At 34.4% G+C, this 25,068-nt stretch overlaps 1 protein-coding gene across 6 annotated transcripts in view; it reads right to left on the reverse strand.

Annotated features, from left to right (window-relative positions):
• The window catches only part of LOC132698194 (paired box protein Pax-5), a 259,029-nt gene that overhangs the window by 211,805 nt on the left and 22,156 nt on the right, over positions 1–25,068 (reverse strand). For all 6 annotated transcript variants that reach the window (XM_060664133.1, XM_060664135.1, XM_060664132.1 and 3 more), the window contains exon 2: positions 4,592–4,721. In XM_060664133.1, the coding sequence (XP_060520116.1) occupies positions 4,592–4,703 (112 nt within the window). In that variant the 5' untranslated portion in view covers positions 4,704–4,721. The remainder of the gene's footprint in view (positions 1–4,591; positions 4,722–25,068) is intronic.

Consider the following 25,068-nt stretch of genomic DNA (forward strand, 5'->3'; position numbering starts at 1 on the left):
GCGCACTTTTGGTTGAATGGCTACGTTAAAAAACAAAAATGCCGCATTTAGAGCGAAGCTAATCCACAAGTGTATGTCGCTGGTGCGCTTTATGAGCTGGTGGAATCATTGGTCTGGACTTCTTCAAAAACGATGATGGCCAGAACGTTACAGTCAATGGTGATCGGTATAGAGCTATGATTACTAATTCTCTCGGAATTGAATAACCATGATGTCCAGGAAATGTGGTTTCAACAAGACGACGCAACATGTCACACAGCTCGTGCCACAATCGATTTATTGAAAGACACGTTTGGTGACCGTCTAATTTCACGTTTTGGACCTGTGAATTGGCCTCCACGATCTTGTGATTTAACACCGCTGGACTACTTTCTGTGGGGCTATGTAAAGTCATTGGTCCATGCGGATAAGCCACAAACGCTTGACCATTTGGAAGACAACATTCGCCGTGTTATTGCCGACATACGGCCACAAATGTTGGAAAAAGTCATCGAAAATTGGACGTCCAGATTGGACTACATCCGCGCGAGGCGTGGCGGTCATATGCCAGAAATCATATTTAAAATGTAATGCCATCGTTGTTTTATTAAACTTAAAGTTCTACACATCGAAAAAAAAAACACCCTTTATTTTTATTCTGAAGATTAGTGGTATTATTTTTTCTAATTCCTAGACAGTACAGATCCAAACTCCGTCTTAGTTTTGAGCAGGTAAGTTTTATTATTATAGATTTGAAGTTCTTTAAGGAATAAAAAATACAATTTCAGTAAAAAATCCAAGCTTATTTAAATAATTATGATAATTATGACGGACAAGAATATTCTGTTTTTACATTTTATTTGTTTTCGACGTTCTCTTTCCTTCAGCTTTTAAAACTTTTTTTTTTATTTCTTCCAGACATTTACATATTACAATATTTCTAGCTCAAACGATATAATTTATACAGAACCAAATAACATTCGATTATTATATTATTATTATTATTATAAATGATATTGCCAACAAAATCTTTACTTCTTTTAGGTAAATATTAAAATCCAGGTAGGTGTATCAAATAAAATTTTATTTGTAACATCAAAGCGCATATAGGCCTTTCGAATATACCAGATCGGTATTTAAGGTATTTAAGATTCTAGCATTGATAATGATACTAATACCAATCTTTATTTTTTGCATCTATAAAAAATATTACTGAAACAGGGTAACTGCAGTCAGTTTTAATGGAGATTCACGGCTCCTTAGAACACTTAAATTAGATTATACATATAAATAAATACAAGCGGCATAGTCGGAGGTGGAGTTGGTAATATATAATTGTATTTAAAAGGGGTGTTATACATAGATAACACAGCTGACTCATGAATGCTGGGGACTAACTAACCCACGGAATCTTAAGTTTAAGAATGTTAATCATGTCGGTTATTTTATTTGTTAAATATTGTGGGCGAAGAATATTGAAAAAAATGAGGCAAGCTTTCCCCGTTGTTCCTAAAATACAGGTGTTTATCGAATTTGACTATATCAGTTTTTCATGTTACAAAAAAGTAGGGTAATGCGCAAACCGCATCATTGTAATAGTAATGGAGACACCTGTATAAGTTTTTTCAGGCTCAAATTTTAATTGAAATATTATCACGCGGCATTTTATTATTGAAACATCGAGATTTCTTGTGCGCGTTGCCAATCGCGCACTTTCTAAAACGCCAGTCAGGATTAAAACTTTTTTCGGCTATATTAATAACAACGCCCGCGTGAGTTGAATGTCAACAAAAAGGTCCCGCTTTGTTTTTCACGCCATTTCGCTAGCGAAAAGTGAGAGTGTCGTTTGGCAGAGTCGCGTATTATTCCGTAGTCAACTGATCGACATACCAAATGCACAATCAATAGCAAAGCTTACCGAATAACGTGTTAAGATGCTTCACTCTTAGTAAATCTATTGCGCACTTTCCTTCGGCCTACAAATATTCCGCGCATAGGACAAATTTCAATTATTATTGCCATGAACATTTTAACAAACAAAAACCTAATCAAACACGTGTCAGTAAATTCTTTAAAGATTTCACAGCGTTGTGATCCACACTGGCTTTTATGCACTTCTAGAACAGTCCTCCTGTGCAATAAAAGAGATTTCTGCATATTTTTATTCTTCTAGAAAAGATTTACGGGTTTCCATTTTTAAAAAGGTTTATCTTGCAAGCCATTATGAAGTTATTCGTGATACTTACCATTTTGCCAATTGCCAAATAGGACTTTAGCAAATCACTTTTGCTAACAGCAAGTAAGTTGTCTTCTTTTCTTATGATGCCTCTATTTTAAATTCATTTATTTAAATTAAAAAGTAAGTTCGATACTTATATTTTATAGAAGGTAATTGGGCAATCGCTACATACTCGCGGCTAAACTTAGTAACTTGAATTACCAAATATTTAAATGACAGGCTTTGGTGGAGCTATAGGTAAATGGGAATTTGGGTTGGGTCGCTATTTCATGATGCATTTGGATCAAGTAAAACTAGCATTTTCAAATGAAACTTAAGGAACTTAAACTTAAAAAATTGAGCTGAAAAAATGATTCCCTAATTAACAAAGATTCTCTACGACCTTTTTTGCAAACAGGTCTTTCCATACGTAATCTTTATGATGATTTCCATTCAAATCTAATATAAAGACTGAAAAGTTTTTGAAAACAACACAGGTTTCAGTAAGCCATCTCACGATCAGTGTCATTAGTGCCAGATTTATAGTAAACATATAAATGGAATGAATGAAAAAGATACCTTAGAAAATAAACAAATGATACAGAAATAACCGACCTGACCGATGAATCACAACTAATCAACTGATCCACTTAATTTAATATAGCATGTGTTTCAAAGGATTACGTATCTGCAAAAAGGGATAATAACAATAATAACATAATATATTAGTTAAAGAGTAAATATTTTTTGTTAAGGTTTCAAACATTGTATTGAATTGTGTTTCCTGCTACAGGAGTTGTACTTTGTATACATTTAAAGAAACTGAAATCATTTTTTCCAATTGCTGCTGATTTCATATTTCAATTAAATTTGAAATTGATACACAGATCGACGAAAAACATAATCTCCGTGTAACGCTTCTCAACTGCGCTAACCATTGTGCGAGGAAGCAGATAGGTACTAGCCTCGCGTGAGACAACTTATATGTTATTCTGTAGCTTTGAAAGTGCTGGCAACCGAGGTCTCCGAATGACGACGGAGTTGAAATTCACAAATTGCTGCTTGAACATGCGGCAACATTTTATCCAAAAATTAAGACATCGTACGCAATTATAACGTCGAACGCAACCGAATTAGCATCGATCAAAAACCTCAATCGGTGTTCGACGTTATTTGGTGGATTTTAATTAATTATGGCAATTTGTATATTGTCACTCACGGGATTCTTCAGTATAATTTAAATAAATTACTGCTTATCAAACACTTTATATAACTGTAGCAGGATTTTATTGCTTCGGGCCACTTTAAGGATTTATGCAAATGAAAGTCGAAATAGAGCCTTATATTCTCTAACCAATAATAATTGAATAAAATGAAGTGGTTATTTATTCGATTACCAGAACTCTTGTTTTTATTTATGTTTCTAACTGATAATGAATTAAAGTTTTACTTTGAAGTGTTTTAATTTAATTGGAGATACACAAAGATCAACAGAATTATCGAAACAAAAAGACAAATAATTTTCTCAAATCTTATAAGAAAAGACTCTTCGGGAATTAGGATTAGGGAATTTCCAAAAACATTTCCAAAAGTAATTTAAGCCATGTCCCTGGTTGAAAATTTAGTCATGTTTTCATTAAAATTGAAAAAAACGATGAAATTAACTAAATGGAAATTTGGAAAACGATTTTTTTTTCAGTGCGGACTGGTAGAAATTTAAAAAATATATTTTCCATATTTGATTATGATTGAGGATTTGATGATTGCATTTTAATTTTACTGAGGTATCTATGAGAGGAAATTAACTGCTTATTTTGTACTTAGAATGAACTATTTAAATTTGTAAATTGCAATTCGGGACACCTATATAAACATACTACATTCATACTACATTAATTGTTAAAAGACTAGAATAACGTTTGGGTTAATAATCATTTGCGAGAGATTCGAATTGCCAAGTGTTGTAAAATAGCAACATAAGGTACAATTAAATTTAGTTCATTCGTGTAAACTATTAGTTATTATTAAATTAGGTTTAATTGAATTTGACATAAGATTAACACACGAAGAATTTGACTGTAGTTTAACCCAAGCTTACTTCCACTCGAAGAATATTAGAATAGATATTCTTGGACAAAACTTTAAGGCTTGTATTTAATTTTCTTCCGTGTTCCTGCAGTAGCAAGACCGACATTTCAACATGCAAAAATTCACGAAAACTTTAATCGAATTTGCCTTTGGATCTAATTTAAATATTTAAAGAAATTTAATCAAATAGCAAGGTCACCTAATAAAATTGTGACTTAGAATACAGGTTCTATATTCTATATTTGTCATTTTTTTGAAATCCAAACGCTAAGGAAATATGACTTCAACGTTTATGATAATACTTACGTTTTTTCTTGTGGTCCTGATCTTGCTGATGCATCCCTCCCGACGGGTCCAACATCATGGAGTGCCCCAGGTGTCCTCCGTGACCCCCTGGCTGGCACTCCATCGTAATCATACTACTATCAATGATGAACTGCAACAAACCGAGAAGTGCGTTAGTTAGAACGTAACGTCTGTGTATCGCGAAAAATGCAATAGGCAATTTTTTTTATCGCATCTTAATTGCATGGAGACATTAATGGCCATTAAGCCGGTGGAGAGAACATGCGACGTTTCACAGGACATCAAATTGAAATAGATCCTTCGTGGCGTCTAGGTGAGGCCATATGGCAGGCGCGCTTCTCACTTTTGCGACATGTTTCTCCTGTCAGATTAATATCGCAAATGTGACAGTTTCAGAGCGTTACGACGGGCGCCATGTTGGGTGTCCCTGTTACAGTCAACGGCACCGGGACATTCCATAAGTAAGAAAGTTGCAATGCTCGACATTACTTTGAAACAATTATCCGTCTGGTCTGTTCATTCTTATATCCGTAAATACCAGGGACTGTACTATGGAAACATCTTTTAATCTAGCACCCAAAAAGTCATAGGTTCAGTTCTGTTCACATTTAAAGAAATATTTTCAAGTTGGCTGGTGAAAATTTTAGTATAATATGGTGTAGACCCTACTCAAAAGAGAAGCACTATATAAAATGAGGAATAATAAATCTGTTTAAAAAAAAATGACAATTTTCTTGTAACGTGTATTTTAAAAAACCTTAACTAACAATCAAATTATTATATTATTATTGTTATTACAGTTTGCAGCTAATACAAACTGGATTTACATATACAACTTTAATATTGAGACAAATTTGATTATTTATCATTTTCACGAAGTACCTATACATCTCTAATTTAGGATTTCACTTTGAAGCATTCATTATGGATCACCCTGAATATGAAACCAATATTACCCTTTCAAAATACATATTAAAGTTATATTCTTACAAATTAGATCAAAAATCGCTACATTTTGTGGTATCAATTCCCAAGCTCACATTAAATCTAGATATAATTTAAGGCCGCCTACAACCTGACATGACAATTTACGATTATTTACTTCTTTTGCAGCACTCCAGAATGTGATATCATTTACTGCTCCAATTATTAGTAGTATTTCATGAATTTAGAATATTGGGACTTTTTGGGTGCTAATTTGACAGATTTATCACGCCCGATGTAATTTAAGTAACACGTCAACATTTCTAGAGGTTTTAGAATCACTGGTTGATACAAATCGATGCCTAAAATTTTGTATTCATATATATTTTATATAAGTAAGTTGGTTGTGATATAATTGACTATAACTATAACATTTTGGTTAAACGAAAATTGCCGAAAAAAAAATTGGTGGCACTCTGGCAGCCAAGCCAGTTCCCACATAGCCCAAAACCAATCTGATTATACCTTTTTACGCAGAATGAAATTGCGTTTTTGTTTTTACTGTGTTTAGAATATTATATTATTATTATTATTATTATTATTATTTAAAGAAATAAAGAAAAGCCGACTTTTAATAAGTCGTATTCAAAATGAGTAAGTAAAAGGTTTGAGTCACTAAGCAAAATAAGCTGATAATTTTTTAAATAGCTAAAAACTTGCGGAACATCATCTAGTCAATTATCTCTTAAAGTTCTATTCAGGACTGGTTGTTATGCCGATGGATGAGCTTAACTTCGCAATGCTGGTTGTTTTATATTCAATTTGCAGAGGTTAGTAGTTATTAAAAAATTTCTTTTCCTATTCTTTATTATATTTACTATGAATACATCCTTTTCAACAAGGTGTGTGATTTATATTCAAATATCCCCAAAAATCAACTACATATTTTCAACATTTTGAAACAGAGGTTACATATTTCTTTAAACAGGAAAATTTCGTTTTTTGAATTATTAATAAATATCTTCAATGCAAAAAATACCAACAAATTAGAAAAAAAAAAGAAATAAATTACAAAGTTGATATAAATAAAGCAAATAGTAAACATCAGCATTGAGCTTAATTTGAAAGGTGAACCTTCAAAATTGAGATTTCCTATAGTTAGTTGGAAAATCCTAACCAAAACTGGTAAGGCATTACTTTTAATAAAACCAACCGCTAAGGAATATTACATAAGCCGAATGGTCCGAAAGTCCTTCTTTCCTATTTGATGAGTCGTCTGAGAACTGAGATACCAGCGGTACTTTAAAACCCAATATTTTGAATTTCGAAAGCTAGAAAATTGAGATAAATGATACTTTCGTCTTCCAAAAAAGTAGCTCAGTTTGCTTACTGGCATTGCAATTTACTCTAGAAATCCTTAATCTAAAGGTAGCAATTAGTAAGATTTGTTTCTGCATTCTTTTAGTCCTGGCAATATGCACTCTACACTTTGGTTGCAAACTACACCAATGAAGGAACCGAGGCGTAGTATAGTGTTTAAAATACAGATTGAGATAAATATTTACATGATTCTTAAAAGAGACTTCAATATCCATTAACTCCAAGATCCTACACTTCGCTTACTCTCTCTAAAGGAGTGAAATTTATTTTATATTCAAACTCACCGGCTACAAAATGTGATGAAAATCATTTATTGAAGTTTGTATGTGAACCATTCAAACGAAATTCAGACTAACCAAAATTAGCATTAAAGCAAACATAAGAAACATATTTATATCAAAGATGGAGATCGAGACCACAGTGCGAAATGTGGAATGCCAGATATAAAACATCAATATCGGCTGGTATTATTTTAACTTTTATGTTTACGTTTAGTTAAAGAGCTTTAGAACTACATTATAATATGCTGATCAAAAGCAAAATCACGGATCTTAGCTATTAGTAACTTATTGCTGACTCTGTTGGAAAAGTCTCTATAAGTACTGTAAACCTGAAGAATCTCCTGAAAAATAAGAATATTTGTTACTGTAGGTCGCCCTGAAATCTACTCATGAGGCTCGTCGCTCATAACTTGGCTACTCTCCCAATATGAAACGGATGTAAATAAGAGATCCATAAGTGTTGCGGGCTGTGCACCTCTATAATTGAAACCTGAAAGATTAATATAATAGAAGTGTCCTTTCAGAACGCTGAGTCGGTTGCCACATCTTATGCTGGATGTGTAATGTGTAATGTCTATGTTATGTGTGTATTTCGTTTCATCAAACGCTAAAACTTATTCTATCAGAATCGAGTACCTACATTTTCCTCATAGCTCGATACTCGGTATGGACAATACAACACAGCGTGGGTAGACCCAGAGGCCCCGAGTCGCGATTACTCTTACGTCAGTTTAGCGAAAACCCCGCGAAAAATACCGAAAACGATAACATGAAATATTATAGAGATTTATTACGGTGTGGTCGTACACGGGCGCACCTACAAACGGCCGTTCGGAAAACTCGAATATTAATAAAATACCTAATTGTGGTATCGGGTGTCTTGACCACCGAAACACCATTAATCTTTTCGCGTTGCGCACTCTCAAATCCCTTGATCTATGGTTTTTGTCTCGGAAACCGATTTGCGAGAGAAACGGCTCTACCAGAGGAGGCGTTAGGCAAAACCCATCGGATAACTCTAAAATCAACATTTGGGTAACCACGGTAAAATTATTCACATTAAACAAAAGCAAATCCAGAAAATAGTACTGAAAGCACCAGTTTCAAAATAAACTTAAAACATCACAGTTTTTTAGATATTGAACTTGAATCATTATTAAAATTAATAACAATATTTGGTTTGCGCTATAAAAATGATTATAAGCGAAGATTTTTACGTGAACAGACATAGATAGTGAGTCAGATTGTTCAATTACTGAGAAAATATAGTGCAAATTTCATGCCATAATTTTGTAAAGTAGTATTTTTAGAAGTGGATATTTTCCAATGAAGGTGGTTCAAAATTTTGGCAAGAGTAATCAGTGAAAGGTGTCCAGATTAAAAGGGTACAAGAAAACAATGCATACTGGTTGTTCAACAGGATTTATTCCAGATGCAAGTTTAATTTTTTCTTTCACATCAAAAAGTTTGGACTATCATGATAATATGAATTGTGAAATAAGTGAAAAGCCGCTACCAAAATTGTCCTTCATTAATTTTATTAGACAAGGCAGCGTATCGTTCAAGGATTTTAAATAAACAACATACGTAGTCTTTCCAAAAAAAATAATATGTGTATCATGAATACAAAAATCAAAATTCAACAGAATATTATTACGAAAAACAATGTAGATGACGATCATGAAAAGTTCAAATAGCAAAATCCGTTGAATCATATTACACACGAGTACTAAAACAAATCCAAGGAACATAGAACCAAATTAATAAGGCACTGGTTGACGGTGAGTTTTTTTATTTTGTTGTCTATAACATTAAAGAGGTTTTTTTTCCTACGTCTTAGTACTCTTATTAGTACATTCTATTTTTTTTATAAATAATTTCCTTTACTGTCCTTAAAACATCTCCAACCGTTTCGACTACTGCTTCTTGGAGACTGGTGGGCAAATTTTAATTTTCTTTTTTAAGATTTTACATTGAACCATCCGAGGTTAATGTCTTCTAGAGCCGAAGACTCAGCAGATGAAGAGATCGTAAGCAAAAATTGACCGCCAACTGCCAGCAAATGTTTTCCAATAAGTAGCTTTCAGTAGTAGCTTCAGCCAGTTCTCACTTAAAATTTGTGTGACAATAAACCAATTAGCAATAAAAGGGAAACAAACTCTTAAGTTGAACTCCAAAAATACATATTGTGGTATTTCGTCTATCTTTGATTACAGAATATATCAAGATACATGATAAGATGATGACGATGGCCCATTTTTGCGTGTTTGGTTGATGTCACAGCAATGAACGCTTGAAAAATACACAGGAATTGAAATTTCTAAAAGTACATTCCAGTAGCTTGTGGAAGTATCTTTAAAATAAATCATACAAAGTAATTTCTATTTTATCAATGTTTTTCTTGCATTTTAATTTAATGTTTTAGGGCACATTTCACTTTAAGAATAAAAAAAACCTGCAAAAAATCTCGGCTTTAAATGTTTCATAAGATACGAATACAAAGTTTGCGGACAATTCGTGGCTGATCCGCCGCTGGTGTATGCGGTTGGAATGCTCCTTTTGATGGCATCTCGGACGTTTGTCAATCCGTAGCGTGCGCGTTTTTTTCCCATGCAAGACCGCCGTTTTGCATGTACTTCACTTGTACGACATTTAATTTAAAATTGCGCGATTGTCGACGGGTGCCTCGCCAAGGCTGAAGCCTACAATTCTGGTAAGCATTAAAACGTATACTCCTGTATTCTGAAATGCGCTGTAAGGGTCAATGTAACAAACTAATATTAAGAGATATATTATTTACACGATGCAATCAAGTAGGTTATCTCTTAAAAAAAACTGCAAGATATGCAAGTAATAAAACAGCTTGGTACGTATAAATAGAAATATTAAGGGGATAAGTAGAATCCATTTTTAGAATCTACTTTACACAACAGTCCCTTGTTCATGAATGTATGTATAAATCATATGAATTCGGTTCGTTGCTAGCAATTTGATGAATTTTGTAAGACCTAAGGACTAAAACTTCCTCTAAACAGAAAATTTTTAATAATTTTAGATCATATATCATAATAGTCATGAGTAGCTTGTCGATAATTTTTGTATTTCGCTGCAAACGAAACTTCATTGAATTTTTGTAGGTAGGCAACAAAATGACGGAAAAGATTAAGATTTCCTGATAAAATTGAAATATTTCGCCGATTCTAGAAAAGACAATCTTGATTCTGAACTCATTCTGAGTTTCTTTTAAGTGTGATCAGTAAATAAAGCATATATCAATCGTTTTTGTCGAAGGGTTTCTATTTGAAGGCTGACGGCATTAAAACACATTTTTAATTTGAATCCGATAGCAGTGGTCTACGCCAATGTCATAGCGTAAAACAGTATTGCGAAATTTACCTACAACAATGAAGGCTGAGTGGTAGTAAGTGTTTTATTAGCTGTACTATTGCTTGAATGGAGTGGCGATCGTAATATTTGTGCAATGTGTGTTTGATTTGAACGTAGACCATTGAATCCTAATGAAGCTAAGAGTGACTTTCGTGCTTGCAAAACCCATTTTCGCATGACAACTTCAGACGAAAATACGTTCGAACATGTTCAGTTGTTAAGGATATATAAATAATGTTGAACCAAATAAATATCTTGGTATTACATCTAACGCTAAATCTAACTAAAAAGAAGTTTGGTTAGGACGGTGAGGGTTGGTTTTATTTTCCAGATGTATATATGTCTCTAGTTCAAATTCGTTAGATACGTGGAGCAGTCCATTTTAATATGAAAAATCACAACAGAAATCTTAATCCAATTCGAAAATCGTTAATCTAAATTAATTTTAATGAAGAGCAGCATGTTTTATCAATAATCGCTTTAATAATGGGCAATATATTTACCGAATAATCGTTATTGAGTTACAGCGTGTTTAATTTGGGATGATAATACAGTTTAAAGTTTCATTTGCGAAATAAAAACCTATGACTCAATAAAAAGATAAATCAAACTACAAAGGAGAATGAGAAAAACAGCATTTTCAAGGTGAGCACAAATATTTCTCTCCGCAAGAATATTAGTCTCGAAGTATTGGTGTCAGGGGATGCTTAGAACCTTAAAAATTGTATACCATATTGTTTATATAAACTTTGCTATTTAAAATTAGTCCTGGAAAAGGTGTTCAAATTTAGTACGTGCCCTAGCATGTACAGGCTGAGTGATAGTGTTTTATTAGCTGTACTATTGTTTATATTGTATTGTATGTACTACGTACTATTGCGTATGTATGTATGATTTTACACTAAACAAATTGCTGCGGCGCACAATGGGCTAGAGTTATTTCGAACATTTAAAAAATTATTTTGGGGTTATTTACTAGAGAAAATACAAATTTATTAGACATTAAATGTACGGAGCAAGTAAAAGAAACAAAAATAACGACCATAACAGCACTACACATATAACACATAGCTAATAATGTATGAAGACAGGTAAACAACATTTATACAGCATTTATGCAAACGATACTTAAAATAATTTAAAAAATTCAATAATATTTTAAATACAGCTATTTCTTAGAAACTGATTTATTTTGATTTTAAAATTCTTAGGCGTCCCTTGGTTCTATATTTCGGTAAGCAATAGATAAAAAAAATTATTCCCCTTGAGTCAGGAGACTTCTCTCCACAGTCTAGACGATTAGAAGGGTAAGGTTACCACAATTGCAAGTGTTATGACTATTTGTTGCACCCCGTAATATAAAGCGGTGTTTATTTCTAACAATATGCATAAGTTCGAGGATAAAAAACCGGCCATAGTAAACAATTGCTTACTAAGGTCTACTTGACTTATCTTGTCTGAGGGTCCTCGTTTGGCTTTTGAAAACACCTACTGCTGTACTTAGGAGTCCTTTGTTATCTACTGTTATATTAAGAAAAACGTCGTTTCCTTGTTGGGGTTTATGAAACCGGAAGTAATTTGGTGTATTTGTATTTAAGTACAGCTCTTTATTATCTTTTAAAGAAAAGCCATAACCGCCGTCATTTGCAAACTTTAGAGACACACAATCAGACATTCAAGCCATTCAAAAATTCTAAAATTCTTAAAGTTATTTCCTTTGGTGTTGTCAGCATTGGTATTATCTGGAATTTCTCTATTATTCAGATAAGACGCTGCGTAGCAGGTAACGTCATCGAAGTTATTGTTGTCTATGCAACCGAAGGCCTTGTTGAGGTCGCAAAAAGGGGAGGAGTTCTAAAATGCAATGAAAGCACTGTTTTCATTTCATTTGTAATCTGAAAAAAATCGCTATCGTTTAAGTTTAAAAATATGCAAGTGTAGCATATGGATTAAAAATAATTGTCATTTTGGAAATATTACACCGATTACGCTGATATGCTCACCGCTAATAACGATGCAATTGTTTTCAGGTGGCCCCGAGCCTCCCTAATCAATCTAACCGACTTTTTCTATAGTTTTTAATGAATCCCAGAGTGTTTCAGAGAAAAAGTACTGAACCCTTGATAAACTTCTTCCGTCACTTGCATTGTTGCATAATATACAATATCCAAAAATTCTACATTTAAACGTTATCCCGTGGTCTAAAATACTTCGCATTAGATGTTTACGAGTTCCGGCAGTACCAAAACAATGGACCGACGACACGCTTCTACATCAAAATGGTGATTACGTCGACAATGGATCAACTAATTCGTAGAAGTGGATGTGGACGACAAGGCGATTACGCAAACGGCGAACCTAACGAACCAAATTGTTCTCGGCCAATAATAAAGGCTGATTTATTCGCGAGATTTAAGGAATGCAGTGATACAATTTATGCGCGTAATAGAATAAATATGCATTGATTTATTAACAAGTGAAGCATTAAATCACGGCAGTGCTCGAGACCGACCTGAACATTACGTTGACATCTGTTACAGACTGCTGATTACAAATGATTTACTACATCGGCTGGACTTATTGAGGCGCCCGGGGCGACCTCTCGGTATTGTGTCGAATTTTTCGGGTTTCGGTCAAGTTTCCGTATTGCCCGGCCGACATTCTAACTAACGTTTTTTATTCTGTAACGGTTACGTTTAGGTTCCCATTACATATTTTATAAAACACTACCAATTAATAGCGAAATGTTTTCCCTGTAGCACTCAAAACTTATAAAGGTAAGGGTTATCAAATTTTAGTCTCATATAAAACTTTTGCTTTATATTTATTAGCTCTGTAATAAATACACAATATATTTTTTTTGAAATTGAAATGCGGAACATACAAGAGAGCCCATGTTCATCAAGTTCCATATAAAAAACCTAAACTATCGGAAACACGTTGGAAACTTATCTAGTTAATAGCAATATCGCCTTTTCAGTAAAAATTTAATTTGATTTGGTATTTTTGCCTACAGTTTTATAAATTACCAAAAAGTTATTTATATAAACGGCATTAAACTAAAAGTAAACTGAAAACCAATTGAAAACTATATGTATTGAAATGTGAACTGCCAATTGTGCACTTTTCAGTTGTTGCTTATTATTTTCTTTGGGGAAACGTGCTCAGTTTCTTATAAGTAATGTAGATAAGTATAAACTGTTATAAAAGTTAAGGTTTTTATACACTTCGTATATTATTCATTACGTTATAATAAGTTCTGTGAGTTAGCGTATAGAAGAGACGCCGCAAAAATAAATATCGAATCCTAAAATTTGGAATTTTATGTTGAACTTCAAATTTAGATACAGGGTGCCCTGGTAGTGCATTGGTATTTCAAAACGGCTGGCGATTAAAAAAAATATATGTATGACCTAAAATCGTGTGAACTAGGTTTTACGGAACAACAAATTGTAACTCAGCAGATATCATCACAAGCGGATTTGATACATAAATAACATAAGGTTTTAATACTTACTAAGCTCTATTCATTTGCTCTATATAATGAACTTCTCTAACAGAAATTGCCCCATTACCCTTTTAAATTTGACATGTGGTAAAGAGTCGACATGTTTTGAGAAAGTGAGGAGCTGTACTTCCTGCTCGTGGCATTATCTGGATTGATCTTGGTGCATGATATTGTTAACGGAAATCATTGCTGGACTACGCTCTTGGTCATTTAAACTTGATCTAGTCGCATTTGTGGGTGGTGAGGCTTTGGCGTTTAGCTGAGATTAAAATGGCCGTGTCATCAGCAAACAATGTCACTTGCGCATCCGGCAAAGAAATGAGAAGATCGTTTATGTAATTGATGAACAACAGAGCCAACGAGAACCGAACCCTGAAGAACAACATTGCTAAAATACTCTTACTTGTTCTGCCATTTCATTCCACAAATTGAAAACAGTGAGCTAGATCTTTAAGAGTTTAAGTAGAGTGCCATATTAACTTATTAATTACGATGTTATGGGCCTCACAGTTGAAGGCTTTCACGAGATCGCTTAAAAGTGTTTGAGAAGTTTCAACTTCGTCAGGTAGTTTCATCACTCTGGCTACAAAATGCATGAGAGCGTATCTCGTCGATTGTTTTTCACGAATTTCAAATTGTGAGTATGGTAAAAAAGTTACTAACCTCAAATTATTGGGACCAGCTTACTTTGAGAGCCGTTCCAATTGTTTAAGCAGTACTACTCGAATAGGGATTACTTTTGCTATTTTTAAGTCAGTTGAAAATTCACCGATCGAGAGGATTGCGTTAATTACATTTGTTAATGGCTCCACCAGGAAGTCTAACGTGTGCTTAATTACAGTGGAATTCATGCCAAAGCAGTCGGTGCAACTGGAATTGCTCAGATATCTGACGATGTCATATATTTCTTTTTCAGAAACCAGATTTGAATGAATTTAAATGGCTAAATAAATGTATTTTTTGAATGCTAATAGCTTAAAAAACATACCAATATCCTAGGCTGGAGCTTCGTTATCAAAAAATTAGAAAAAAGTTAAGATACTAAAAATTCAATATTTGAAGAAAAACAGAAACTTTTTCTGCGGAAATCGTTAAGTCATAGGCTACATACGTTTCATCGTACATCGTTTTAAATATTCTATTTAGTGTTAATTTTGTAGAATGGATTTTATTGTGAGCAGCTTCCAAAAATAAATATTTATAAAAAATTATTTAGTCAAGCACCTCGGGAGTAAAAAAAGTTATACTTTTAGTGACTTTTTCAAAGCAAATACGAAAAATTAGTCAGTTCTAGACATATCTCCCGGGCTTACAATCTACGTTGCCAAATTTCAACAAAGCGAAATTCGTTAATATTAATCTCCAGCTGAGTGTTGGCGCATGAATTATTAAAAAAGAGAAAGGGAAAACTGTTAGGGTTAGCACATCTCAAAAATTTATGGCAAAATTCCAGAATAATAAGAACAAATTTCCTTATTTACGATTTTAGGTGGTGTGCCAAATAAAACTACGCAAAAAAGGTTCGTACAAAAGTTTCTTGGACTTTCCTGAAGATTTAAAATATTATAATCTTGTTGATACAGGGTATCCCAAAAGTGTCCCCTCCAACATTAACTTCGTTATTTTAAATGAAACGCCCTGTATATATCGACATTTTTGAAATCCTTGGTTAAAATAAAGCTCACTTTCTTAAGAAATTCCTATTCGAATTTTGCATAGTTTAGACAGAAATTGAGTTTTTTTTTATATTTTGATTGCCCCACATAAAATTGTGTTGTGACGCTACTGATCCAGGTATTGCAACTAAAATTTAACCACAGACAAAAGAGATGATGCACTAGTCAATCAGTTTGAAAGATGCGCCTCAGATTATACAGGGTGTGACAAATAGGCACAACATCACAAGATTTTCAAATGAAACACCCTATATTTTTATTCAGAAGTTTGTAATTTAATTGTTTTCTTACTTTTTCAGATATTCGATGTTTAAGATGACATCGGCATAAATTCTTGTTGAATTTAAAGCTGCCCAACAACACAGCTGCTAACAATACAGATTTAATAAATCTTCAGAATTCATATTTAAAAAAACATTTAATGGTTAATTATCTAGCTTGATTGAAAATACCAAATAAAAAAATAAGTCATTAAAGTTTATAGGCTAACTAACCAAGGAAACAAATTTCTGTTTGTTTTTGTTGTTTTTCAAATTTCTATTTAAAAAGTTCGTAGTTGTCAAGTTCTTTGTTAGTATATATTTTATTTGTATTTTAAATAAGTTATAATTTTTTGGTTAACCTATAAACTTTAGTTATTTAATTTTGTTATTAGCTATTTTCAATCAATCTAGATAATTAACTATTAAATGTTTCTTTAAATATTAATTCTGAAGTTTTATTAAATCTGTTAAAGTGTGTAGTATAGAGTAGATTTTTCTCAAAATTTAAACGTATTAATGGACACCCTATATTGTTAGCAATATGTTTTATTCGAATATCTGGAGTATTATATCTTTAAAAGAAGTGTCTTTGATGTTGGCAGCTTTAAATTCAACGAGAATTTATACGGGTGTTATCTCAAACCTCGAATATCCCAAAAAGTAAGTAAAATTTAAATATAAGATAAATTTCGAAATTATCTTGTTTTTTGTCATAGAATTGATGTATAAATAAAAATATAGTTTGAATATCTTGAGATTTTGTTAATTAAATTCGCCAAAACGGCACCACCTATTTGGGACACCCTTTATAAGCTGAGGCACATCTGTCAAACTGATTGAGTAGTGCATCATCTCCTTAGTCTGTGGCTAAATTTTCGTTGCAATACCTGGATCAGTAACGTCACAACACAATTTTATATGGGGCATCAAAATATGAAAAAAAAAACACATATCCTTAATTTCTGCCTAAACTATGCAAAAATCGTATAGGAATTTCTTGAGAAAGTGACCTTTATTTTAACCAAGGATTTCAAAAATGTCGATATATACAGGGCGTTTCATTTAAAATAACGAAGTTAATGTTGGAGGGGACACTTTTGGGATACCCTGTATCAACAAGATTATAATATTTTAAATATTCAGGAGAGTCCAAGAAACTTTTGTAGGAAACTTTTATTCCTATTTCCTATGGGTCGTTTTATTTGGAACACGGTGAACATACGCAACTTTCTATTTTTTTTCTAAAGCTAAAAGCGCTACTGGGATATGAAAAACGAAAAAAGTAAAGGTAAAACTTCGAGTTTCAACTAGAAATTTTGAGAATGGATATTTGTTTCCGCGATCGGTTCTATCCGAACGACAAAGAACCTCAATGCTGATACTCCGGTTGCCGCAGCCGGTCGCTTTGCATGTAGGCGAACAAAAGCGCGACGGAAAAAGTGAAAAAACGGAAAAAGCTGCTCACCGTTAGCGGTACATGCATGATTAGTTTTGATATTAGTTTCTCACACCTTAAACAGTGATGAACGGGTTTAATTCGGTATACCGTGGCGGCTGTTTTCTCATCAGGAGCGGTTTTTAATCTTTTTTCCTCGACTTCAATGGAGCGAGAAGCGTCCGCAATAGAAAACGAACGAAAATTTCATTCACAAATTCTCCAGGCAACGGTATCCGTTGAAAGCGACGAAACGTCGACTGCTCGGTGCTGTTACTTGCAAAATTGTTTGTTTGGTTTTACGGAGAAAGGCGACGTCGATCCATTTTTTTTTTTAAAAAACTTCTATCGTGTAGCTGAAATTTAAATTTCCCGCTCGCGATTCAGCTGGTGGCACTAGTCTAAAAAACGTGAATTGCCAAATCGATTTATTGACATTAATTTTATTATGAGTTTGTGGTTCTGGAAAGTCAGGTGCAATTTTAAGCTTAAAATTATTTACTTGCTGATTTTTTAATAAATTATTGTGCGATCTTCCAAAATGTTACTATTAACCCCCTGTGACGACAACCGACCTACAAAGGTTCATGATGGTAATAAAAATTGATTCATTGAATCATCACTTGCATTTTCATCGAAAACCTAACTTAATGAAATAAAGAGATAAAGAGAAAAAAAATGAAAAATGAAGATTGAGAATAAAAATGAAGAATGAGAATAGAAATGAAAAACTTGAGTGAACAGTATATCACTGTTGTCGACAATGCTCCTCACCACAGTCTGTTATTAAAGCAGAAACTTATTCTCAATTTCTAATCCTTTTAGCATGGTGAGTACCTACAATACCCAAATTTTATGCATTTTATGACTAACGGCTCTTTTAGGAATAAGCCAACAAAGAAGTATGTAGTAGATGACTGGGTAAAAAGTTTTACGATTACCTCCATTTCACTTATAACCAAGATTGTTTAAAAATGTGGTAGAGGCACTGGAAATTCTTACCCCTTAAATGGGTAAAACTTCCATTAGAAATACAGAAGGAATAATTGAAGAGTGGTATAATAGAGAAAATTTAATGGACAGGCAGGATATTATTCCACCTATTATTAATATTGACGACGACTTTAGTGATTCTAGTGATATTTCTGACTTAGAATGGTAAACGGAAATATTATGCATATATCCAAATATTCTAAATATCTAATTATTCATATTGAGGGGTAATCAAGGTTATTGTTATGTTTTTTGTTGTTGTTGTTTGTCTATTACCGTCCGTTTCCCTAAGGCTGTACTTTGTTGTCTTTAGTGAGACACCCGGTAAACGCGGAAGCTTCATTTGCGAAATACAGGGGCTCTGAGTTTAAGTGTTATGTGGTGAGCATGAAGGCTGAAGAGAAAATTAATTTGAATACTACTCACATCATAATAATATAGATAATATAGAAATTTTACATGTATTGCTAGTGGCCACATTGCAATTTATTATTTTCCAAAGAGTAGGAGGATATATAAACAAAAATACGCAAAAGATGTAAAAAGTTTGCTTCCTCATATCTTGCAAACGTTTGTTTAACTTTAAGTTAAGATTTCATTACTTATGATATGACGATATGAATTTGTTTATATAATGTATTTTATGTATGTATGTTTATATCATGTATTTGTGTACTTTATTTGAAAACAATATGTATTATCTCAAAATAAAGTTATTAGACATTTTATGTACGTCGTATCATTTAAATGTTTTAATAAACCAATGTTAAATCTGATATTTGTTATGCATATTATTGCTAAATATACATAACTCTAGACATTCTTTTATTAATTAAAAAAAAGGTTAAATAAAGTGTTTTCACTACTTAAATAAACAGATACTACAGTTTGATAGACGTCACTGTAGTCATGAGTTCCACTGGCACGAGTATTGTTGAGTGTTCCCCACTTTTTCCACCTGCATTAGTTTTTCAGTGTATCTTTGCAAAACAGCACGAACACAGTTGATTTGTTTACATCACACCGCATTCAGTATCTGTGACGTGATAGTCAGAATCGTCCTATCCCTTTCAAACTTGTGACTAAAGTGACGAATATATCCGAAGTGGCTCGCGACGGCAGCTAGCAAAACTGACGTCTTAAAGTGGCAGTTTTCTAGAAAAAAATCGTTATAGCCTAGTCCAATTGGAAAATTAGCAATAGCTATGTAATCCATCAAAATAACATCCATGTTAGTTTTGAATTGTTACAAGTCACGAGATAGCGAGATAGTGATAATAAGCGACCTGAGTACTAGGGAACGGACTCCAACAAGCTAATAAATTCGCCGATAACATAGCCCTCGAAGTCTCGTCAAGGAGCACAGCTCAACCTTTTGCGAAGCAATGAAAATATTTCAACAGAACAAAAAGAACCTATATCAATGTTATTCCCTACGAAGTTCATGTTCTTCTTCTTATTTTAAGACTATGTCTTGTGTTTTCAAGGAAGCAGCCTAAGTTGTGACTCCGAGGTCCAGCTCGCATACCAGCGCTTTGGCGGTCTTCCGGGAGGTCTGTTTGTATTGGGTCTCTCTTCCTTTCCGATTTTCGCCAGTCGATCGTCTTCCATTCTATTGACATGATCTCTCCATGGTCTTCTTCTAGTTCTGGCCCATCTCACTATATCCGGAACGTCACACATTCTTCTAATTTCATTGCTCCATATTCTGTCTCTTAGCGTTTTCCCTGTGATTGAGCGTAATGTCTTCATCTCGGTCATTTTAAGAATCTGTTTAGTAGCTGCAGTCTTCGCCCTCGTTTCTATGGCGTATGTCATAATTGGTCTAACACAAGCTTTATATATCCGTGTTTTGCTTTCGATACTTAGGTATTTATTCCTCCATATCACGGTTCGAAGGAATCCCGATATCCTAGATGCTACTACTAAAGTTCATGTTCAGCATCCATAGTTTCACCAAAGGCGATAGCGCAAAGATTCTATACAGTTCCGCAGGCTGCTGTAATACTTTTTACAAATCTTCTGGTTTCCTCCTGTGTCGGTTGTTGATGAATCGAACTGGCTGACGTTTGGCCAATCATCCTGTTGGCATCTTCAGAGCTTAACCGAAACTGACTCGCATCATCCTGTTGGCTTCTTCAGAACTTAACTGGCAGTTTCAGTTAAGCCCTGAAGGAGCTAACAGCAGCAAGTTCGATTGTAGAATGTTTCTATTCAGCATTTTCTTTTAAATTTGATTTGACGAAGTTGTTAGGAGCAAGTTTTTTTTATGCACTTCGCATCTGTATTCCTTTTTCTAAACTAAAATTGGGAAGATGTAATTTTTGGGCAGCCCAGGAAGGTTTTCAATTGTAAGTTTAACTTTAACTGAATTTAAATTAAACCATATTCTCTGGGGGAAGTTGCGGAATAATACGAAAGCATGGCCCACGACTAGAAAACGAAAACAAGCGATTAGGACGCAACAGATGGTGTTTACGTCAAACTAAAACAGTTCTCTGTCACCGTTGCCGCCCAATCTTCGGAAGAATAAGACTATTAGTACCTTCTGTTGGACCCTTTTGTTTGAAGATAGCGCGAGTCCGTAACAGCTGAGAACGTTATTAACGAATGCCTTCTCTTTCGGGGAGGGGTTGCGATCAAAAACGAGTGTCGAAAAAGATAGGCGGTGAAGCCACCAATAATCACCCTCAGGTACGCTGAGGCGGCAAAATACGCGATATTACGTTTGTATGCTTTATCAATTTTAATCCGTGATTTTGCGGTTATTGTAATTTGGGCTGCGGTCTTGTGTGTTTTCTAATTTCGAAACATTAATGGAAGCTCGTCGGCCGAACGGCCACAGAGACTAATGACGGGTTCGATATCCTTTGTTTATTTTTAGTCGTGCTTATTGCGTTGTCGTAGCATGGAGGCTAACCTGTAGAACCCATATGCAATTAATTTCATTTCAATGGGTAGACATTAATAAAATTATTCCGCTGTTCTGTGGTCATCGGTTGTCATGCAAAAAATAACCAAAGTTATTAATATTACTATAGAGAATGCAAGTTATTCATTGTGATTAAATCAGCTTATGTTTAAAGTGGATTAAATCTATTTAGGATGTTATTGGCTATTACCTGCAACGAAATGGCTGGCAGGCATTACATACTTAATGAAAGAGATAGTGGAGAGTAGCCAACGAATATCCAGGATATACTAGCACTGCGAATCAGTTTAAGGACTGTGTAGAAAATTGCGCATAACACTACATCTAAGAAGGCTAGGAAGTATATACGAAGAAAGCCAAAAAATTTTGACTGAAAACGTAAAAATGGAATGTGATTTAAGATGCATATAGATCAAGAACAAACGGTAACTCTTCTAGTTTTCAAAGTAAAGTGGTGTTTTGGATATTGGGCTTGAATCATTATCAAAACTAATTCGGAAGGATATAAAAATATACAAACATTTTTATTTGCCATTTTAAATTAGTGTATTACAATTACGTATGAAAGATGATGTCATTCAAATGACCCTCGCGACTCATGTAACATGACGTAATTCGTTTATTGAAGTTTATTATTACTTTTTGACACAATTCAGGTTGTATGTCGGCTATTTCGCGTCTAATCTCCTGTTTCAGCTCTGGAATAGTGTTTGGTTTATTTCTATAGACTCTGCTTTTTAGATACCCCAAAAAAAATCTAGGGGAGTAAGATCATATGATCGCGGCGGCCAATTGATATCGCCGTTACGTGAGATAATCCGAGCAGGAAACTTGCCCCGCAGCAATTGCATCGATTCTATGGATGTGTGACAAGTGGCTCCATCCTGTTGGAACCACAAATCTTCAATGTTGCCTTTACCTTCCAACTGCTCCCAGAAAAAATCAGATATCATGTTTCGATAGCGAACACCATTAACCGTAACAGCGTTCTCCGCATTATCCTCGAAAAAAAAAGGGTCAATTATTCCTCCACACCAAACAGTCACTTTTTGAGGATGCATTGCTTTTTGAACAATCTCTCTTGGATTTTCTAATCCCCAAATGCGAGCATTGTGTTTGATTACAAAGCCACCAACGTGAAAATGTGGCTCACCGCTAAAAAATGACCCCCTTGATTCCGTAAACACGCGGGGCTGATGATGGTCTCGAGGTTTCAACTCCTGAGTTATTTGAACTTTTGAGGTTACTTACAGATCCAGTTTGTTCAAATTTTTGAACCACATTCCAAATTGTCCTCTCAGAAGGTCGATTTTGCGCGCCGAAAAATTCACGTAGAGCCCGAAATGCATTTTTCCTTGATCGACCATTTTCATAAAAGGCGTACAAAATTTTTACACGTTGTTCAGTCGTATATTGCTCCATGACTAATTTTGTTTATGTTTTGATGTTAGAAATCTTATATGATAATAAACAAATACAACGGCTTTTCAAAAATATTTCAGATTGTAATATGGAAACTCTTATTGAATCACCCGTTATTTCGCAACCCCGCCTTAGTGCATTATTTACATTGAATTTGTGACAAAATATTATTTCCAATTTTAACTGCACTGTCGCAATCCTCATTTAATATTTTTATTGCTTGAATTCCAAAATTTTGCATAGCAATCCACAACTTAGTTGAACTGTATCGTATACCTTTTGTAAGTTGAGGAATAGATGAACCGTCCTTCCTCGTTCTAGTCCCTTCTCCACTAGGTGCTTCAGTACATGATGTATTAATGAAATAATCGTTTTTTTTTTCTTTCATTAGGCGGGTCCTCAGTATTTAAACCTTTTGTAAATAAATTTACCAGTACTTGATGGAGCTGCCTTTTGCCTTGTAAGTTCACGAATAGATGATCCGTCCTTCCTCGTTCTCAGCTAGGTGGTTCAATACTCGAGCGAATCGCTCTAAAGCCATTTTGCTCTTTCGATTCTGTTATTTACGCTTCTACATTTTGTTTTATGACTTTGCCACACAGGCGGCCTATTGTACAAATGACACTATTCCCTCAATAGTTTGTGCAGTCTCGTCGGCTTTCCTTTTTATGTATTAATGAAATAATCGTTTTTTTTCCTTTCATTCAACGCATTCATTCTTTCAACATTTAAACTTTTAGTAAATAAATTTGCCAGTACTGATAATTTTTTTTTGCTCTTCCGATTCTTTTATTTGTGCTTCTAAATTTTGTTTTATGACTTTGCCATACTGAAACTATCCCCTCTAGTCTAGCCAAGATATCCATAGATGTCACTTTGCAAGTTATTTGATTCTAATTAGATAAATTTTGAAATATACTATAAATGGTATTATATGTCACTACATAAAGTTCCAGCAGCAAAAATAAATTCCAAACAGCTATTGTTGCTTATATCAGTAATGTAGTGCATAATTTCAGCGATTTAAAAATATAAAACTGTTTTTGTTCTATCTGCTTTGGCTTCGGATCTCCTCAACAAGAACAACTGCTCTGATGGCCTCTTCAACAGTTAAATGGCGTGTAAGCCCATTCGGAACCCTAACTTTACACTTTTTAAATTTGCTTAAGCTGCTCTGATATGTTAAATTCAAATGTGGATATTGTTTTGGGATTTTACGTTTCTTGTTATTCCAATTTTTTGCGTACCTAATAAAAAATTAGAACCTTGCATAGATACGACGTTGTTACGTGATGCGTTAATTTTTGTGTGGTTTATATTACACTAAGGGATTGGGTCAAATAAGTCCATAGAACGAACAACGCATCACGAGACGAATTCACACATCGAAGTGTGCGAAACGGCTCGTCGACGATTAATCGTTACTTAATGCGCGTTGCTAAATCCGAAAGCGTCGGGCACATAAGCGACGCGAGGGGCATCGACGAAACAAAAGCAAATCGCGCCCGAGATTACCGTTAAGAGCGATTTTAACGCGGCGATTAATTGCGAACCGACAACGCGCAGCATTCAATTTGAGTTTTATTGTCTATTTCGCGAACGGCCGGCCGCCTGACCTCTGTACAGTTATGCGCGATTCCTTTTTCGTACTCTAACTACCGTCCGGCGCGAACGCGGTCCCATATCTACAGGGCGAAGAGGGAAAAATGCGATCGGTACCTGCCTACCGCAATTAAGCTACACGAGAGTGGAAGGCCGAGATGATGTGCGCGATCTGAATTCGTCTTCCGGGTGTATCATAACGAAGTTACGGCTAAAATGTTATGTATTAGAGTAAATTGCATGTCCCGGGGTATTATAGGTGCGCAGCGGCGGAGGTCACGTGGCTCCGGGTCCCGATAAGCCCGAGATGGTATCTCCAAAAATCGCTTCATTCGTCATGTCGAAAGAATCTATACGGGCGATTCATAAAGAATGGTTAATTTCTAAATTGGAGATACTGTAGCCTGTTTCTTAATGCGACCGAGTAATAAAATGTATATTTGGAATTGCAGGTAGCTTATTAGAACAATTAATATAATAATAAATAAAATGTACAGAAAGAGATGAAATGGGCAAACATTAAGTATTGAAGCAGGTAACTAAAGCATGGAAAATGGTGCAAGGATTGCAAAAAGCGTCATCTCTATGGAAGAATGGAAATCGTATTACATGTGGAAAATAGAACAGGATTCGTGAATCATTTTGAGAGGCACCAATCAATGCAACACAAACCG

This window comes from Cylas formicarius, unplaced genomic scaffold (genome assembly GCF_029955315.1).
Source record: "Cylas formicarius isolate icCylForm1 unplaced genomic scaffold, icCylForm1.1 PGA_scaffold_2__14_contigs__length_35257938, whole genome shotgun sequence".
Taxonomy (NCBI): domain Eukaryota; kingdom Metazoa; phylum Arthropoda; class Insecta; order Coleoptera; family Brentidae; genus Cylas; species Cylas formicarius.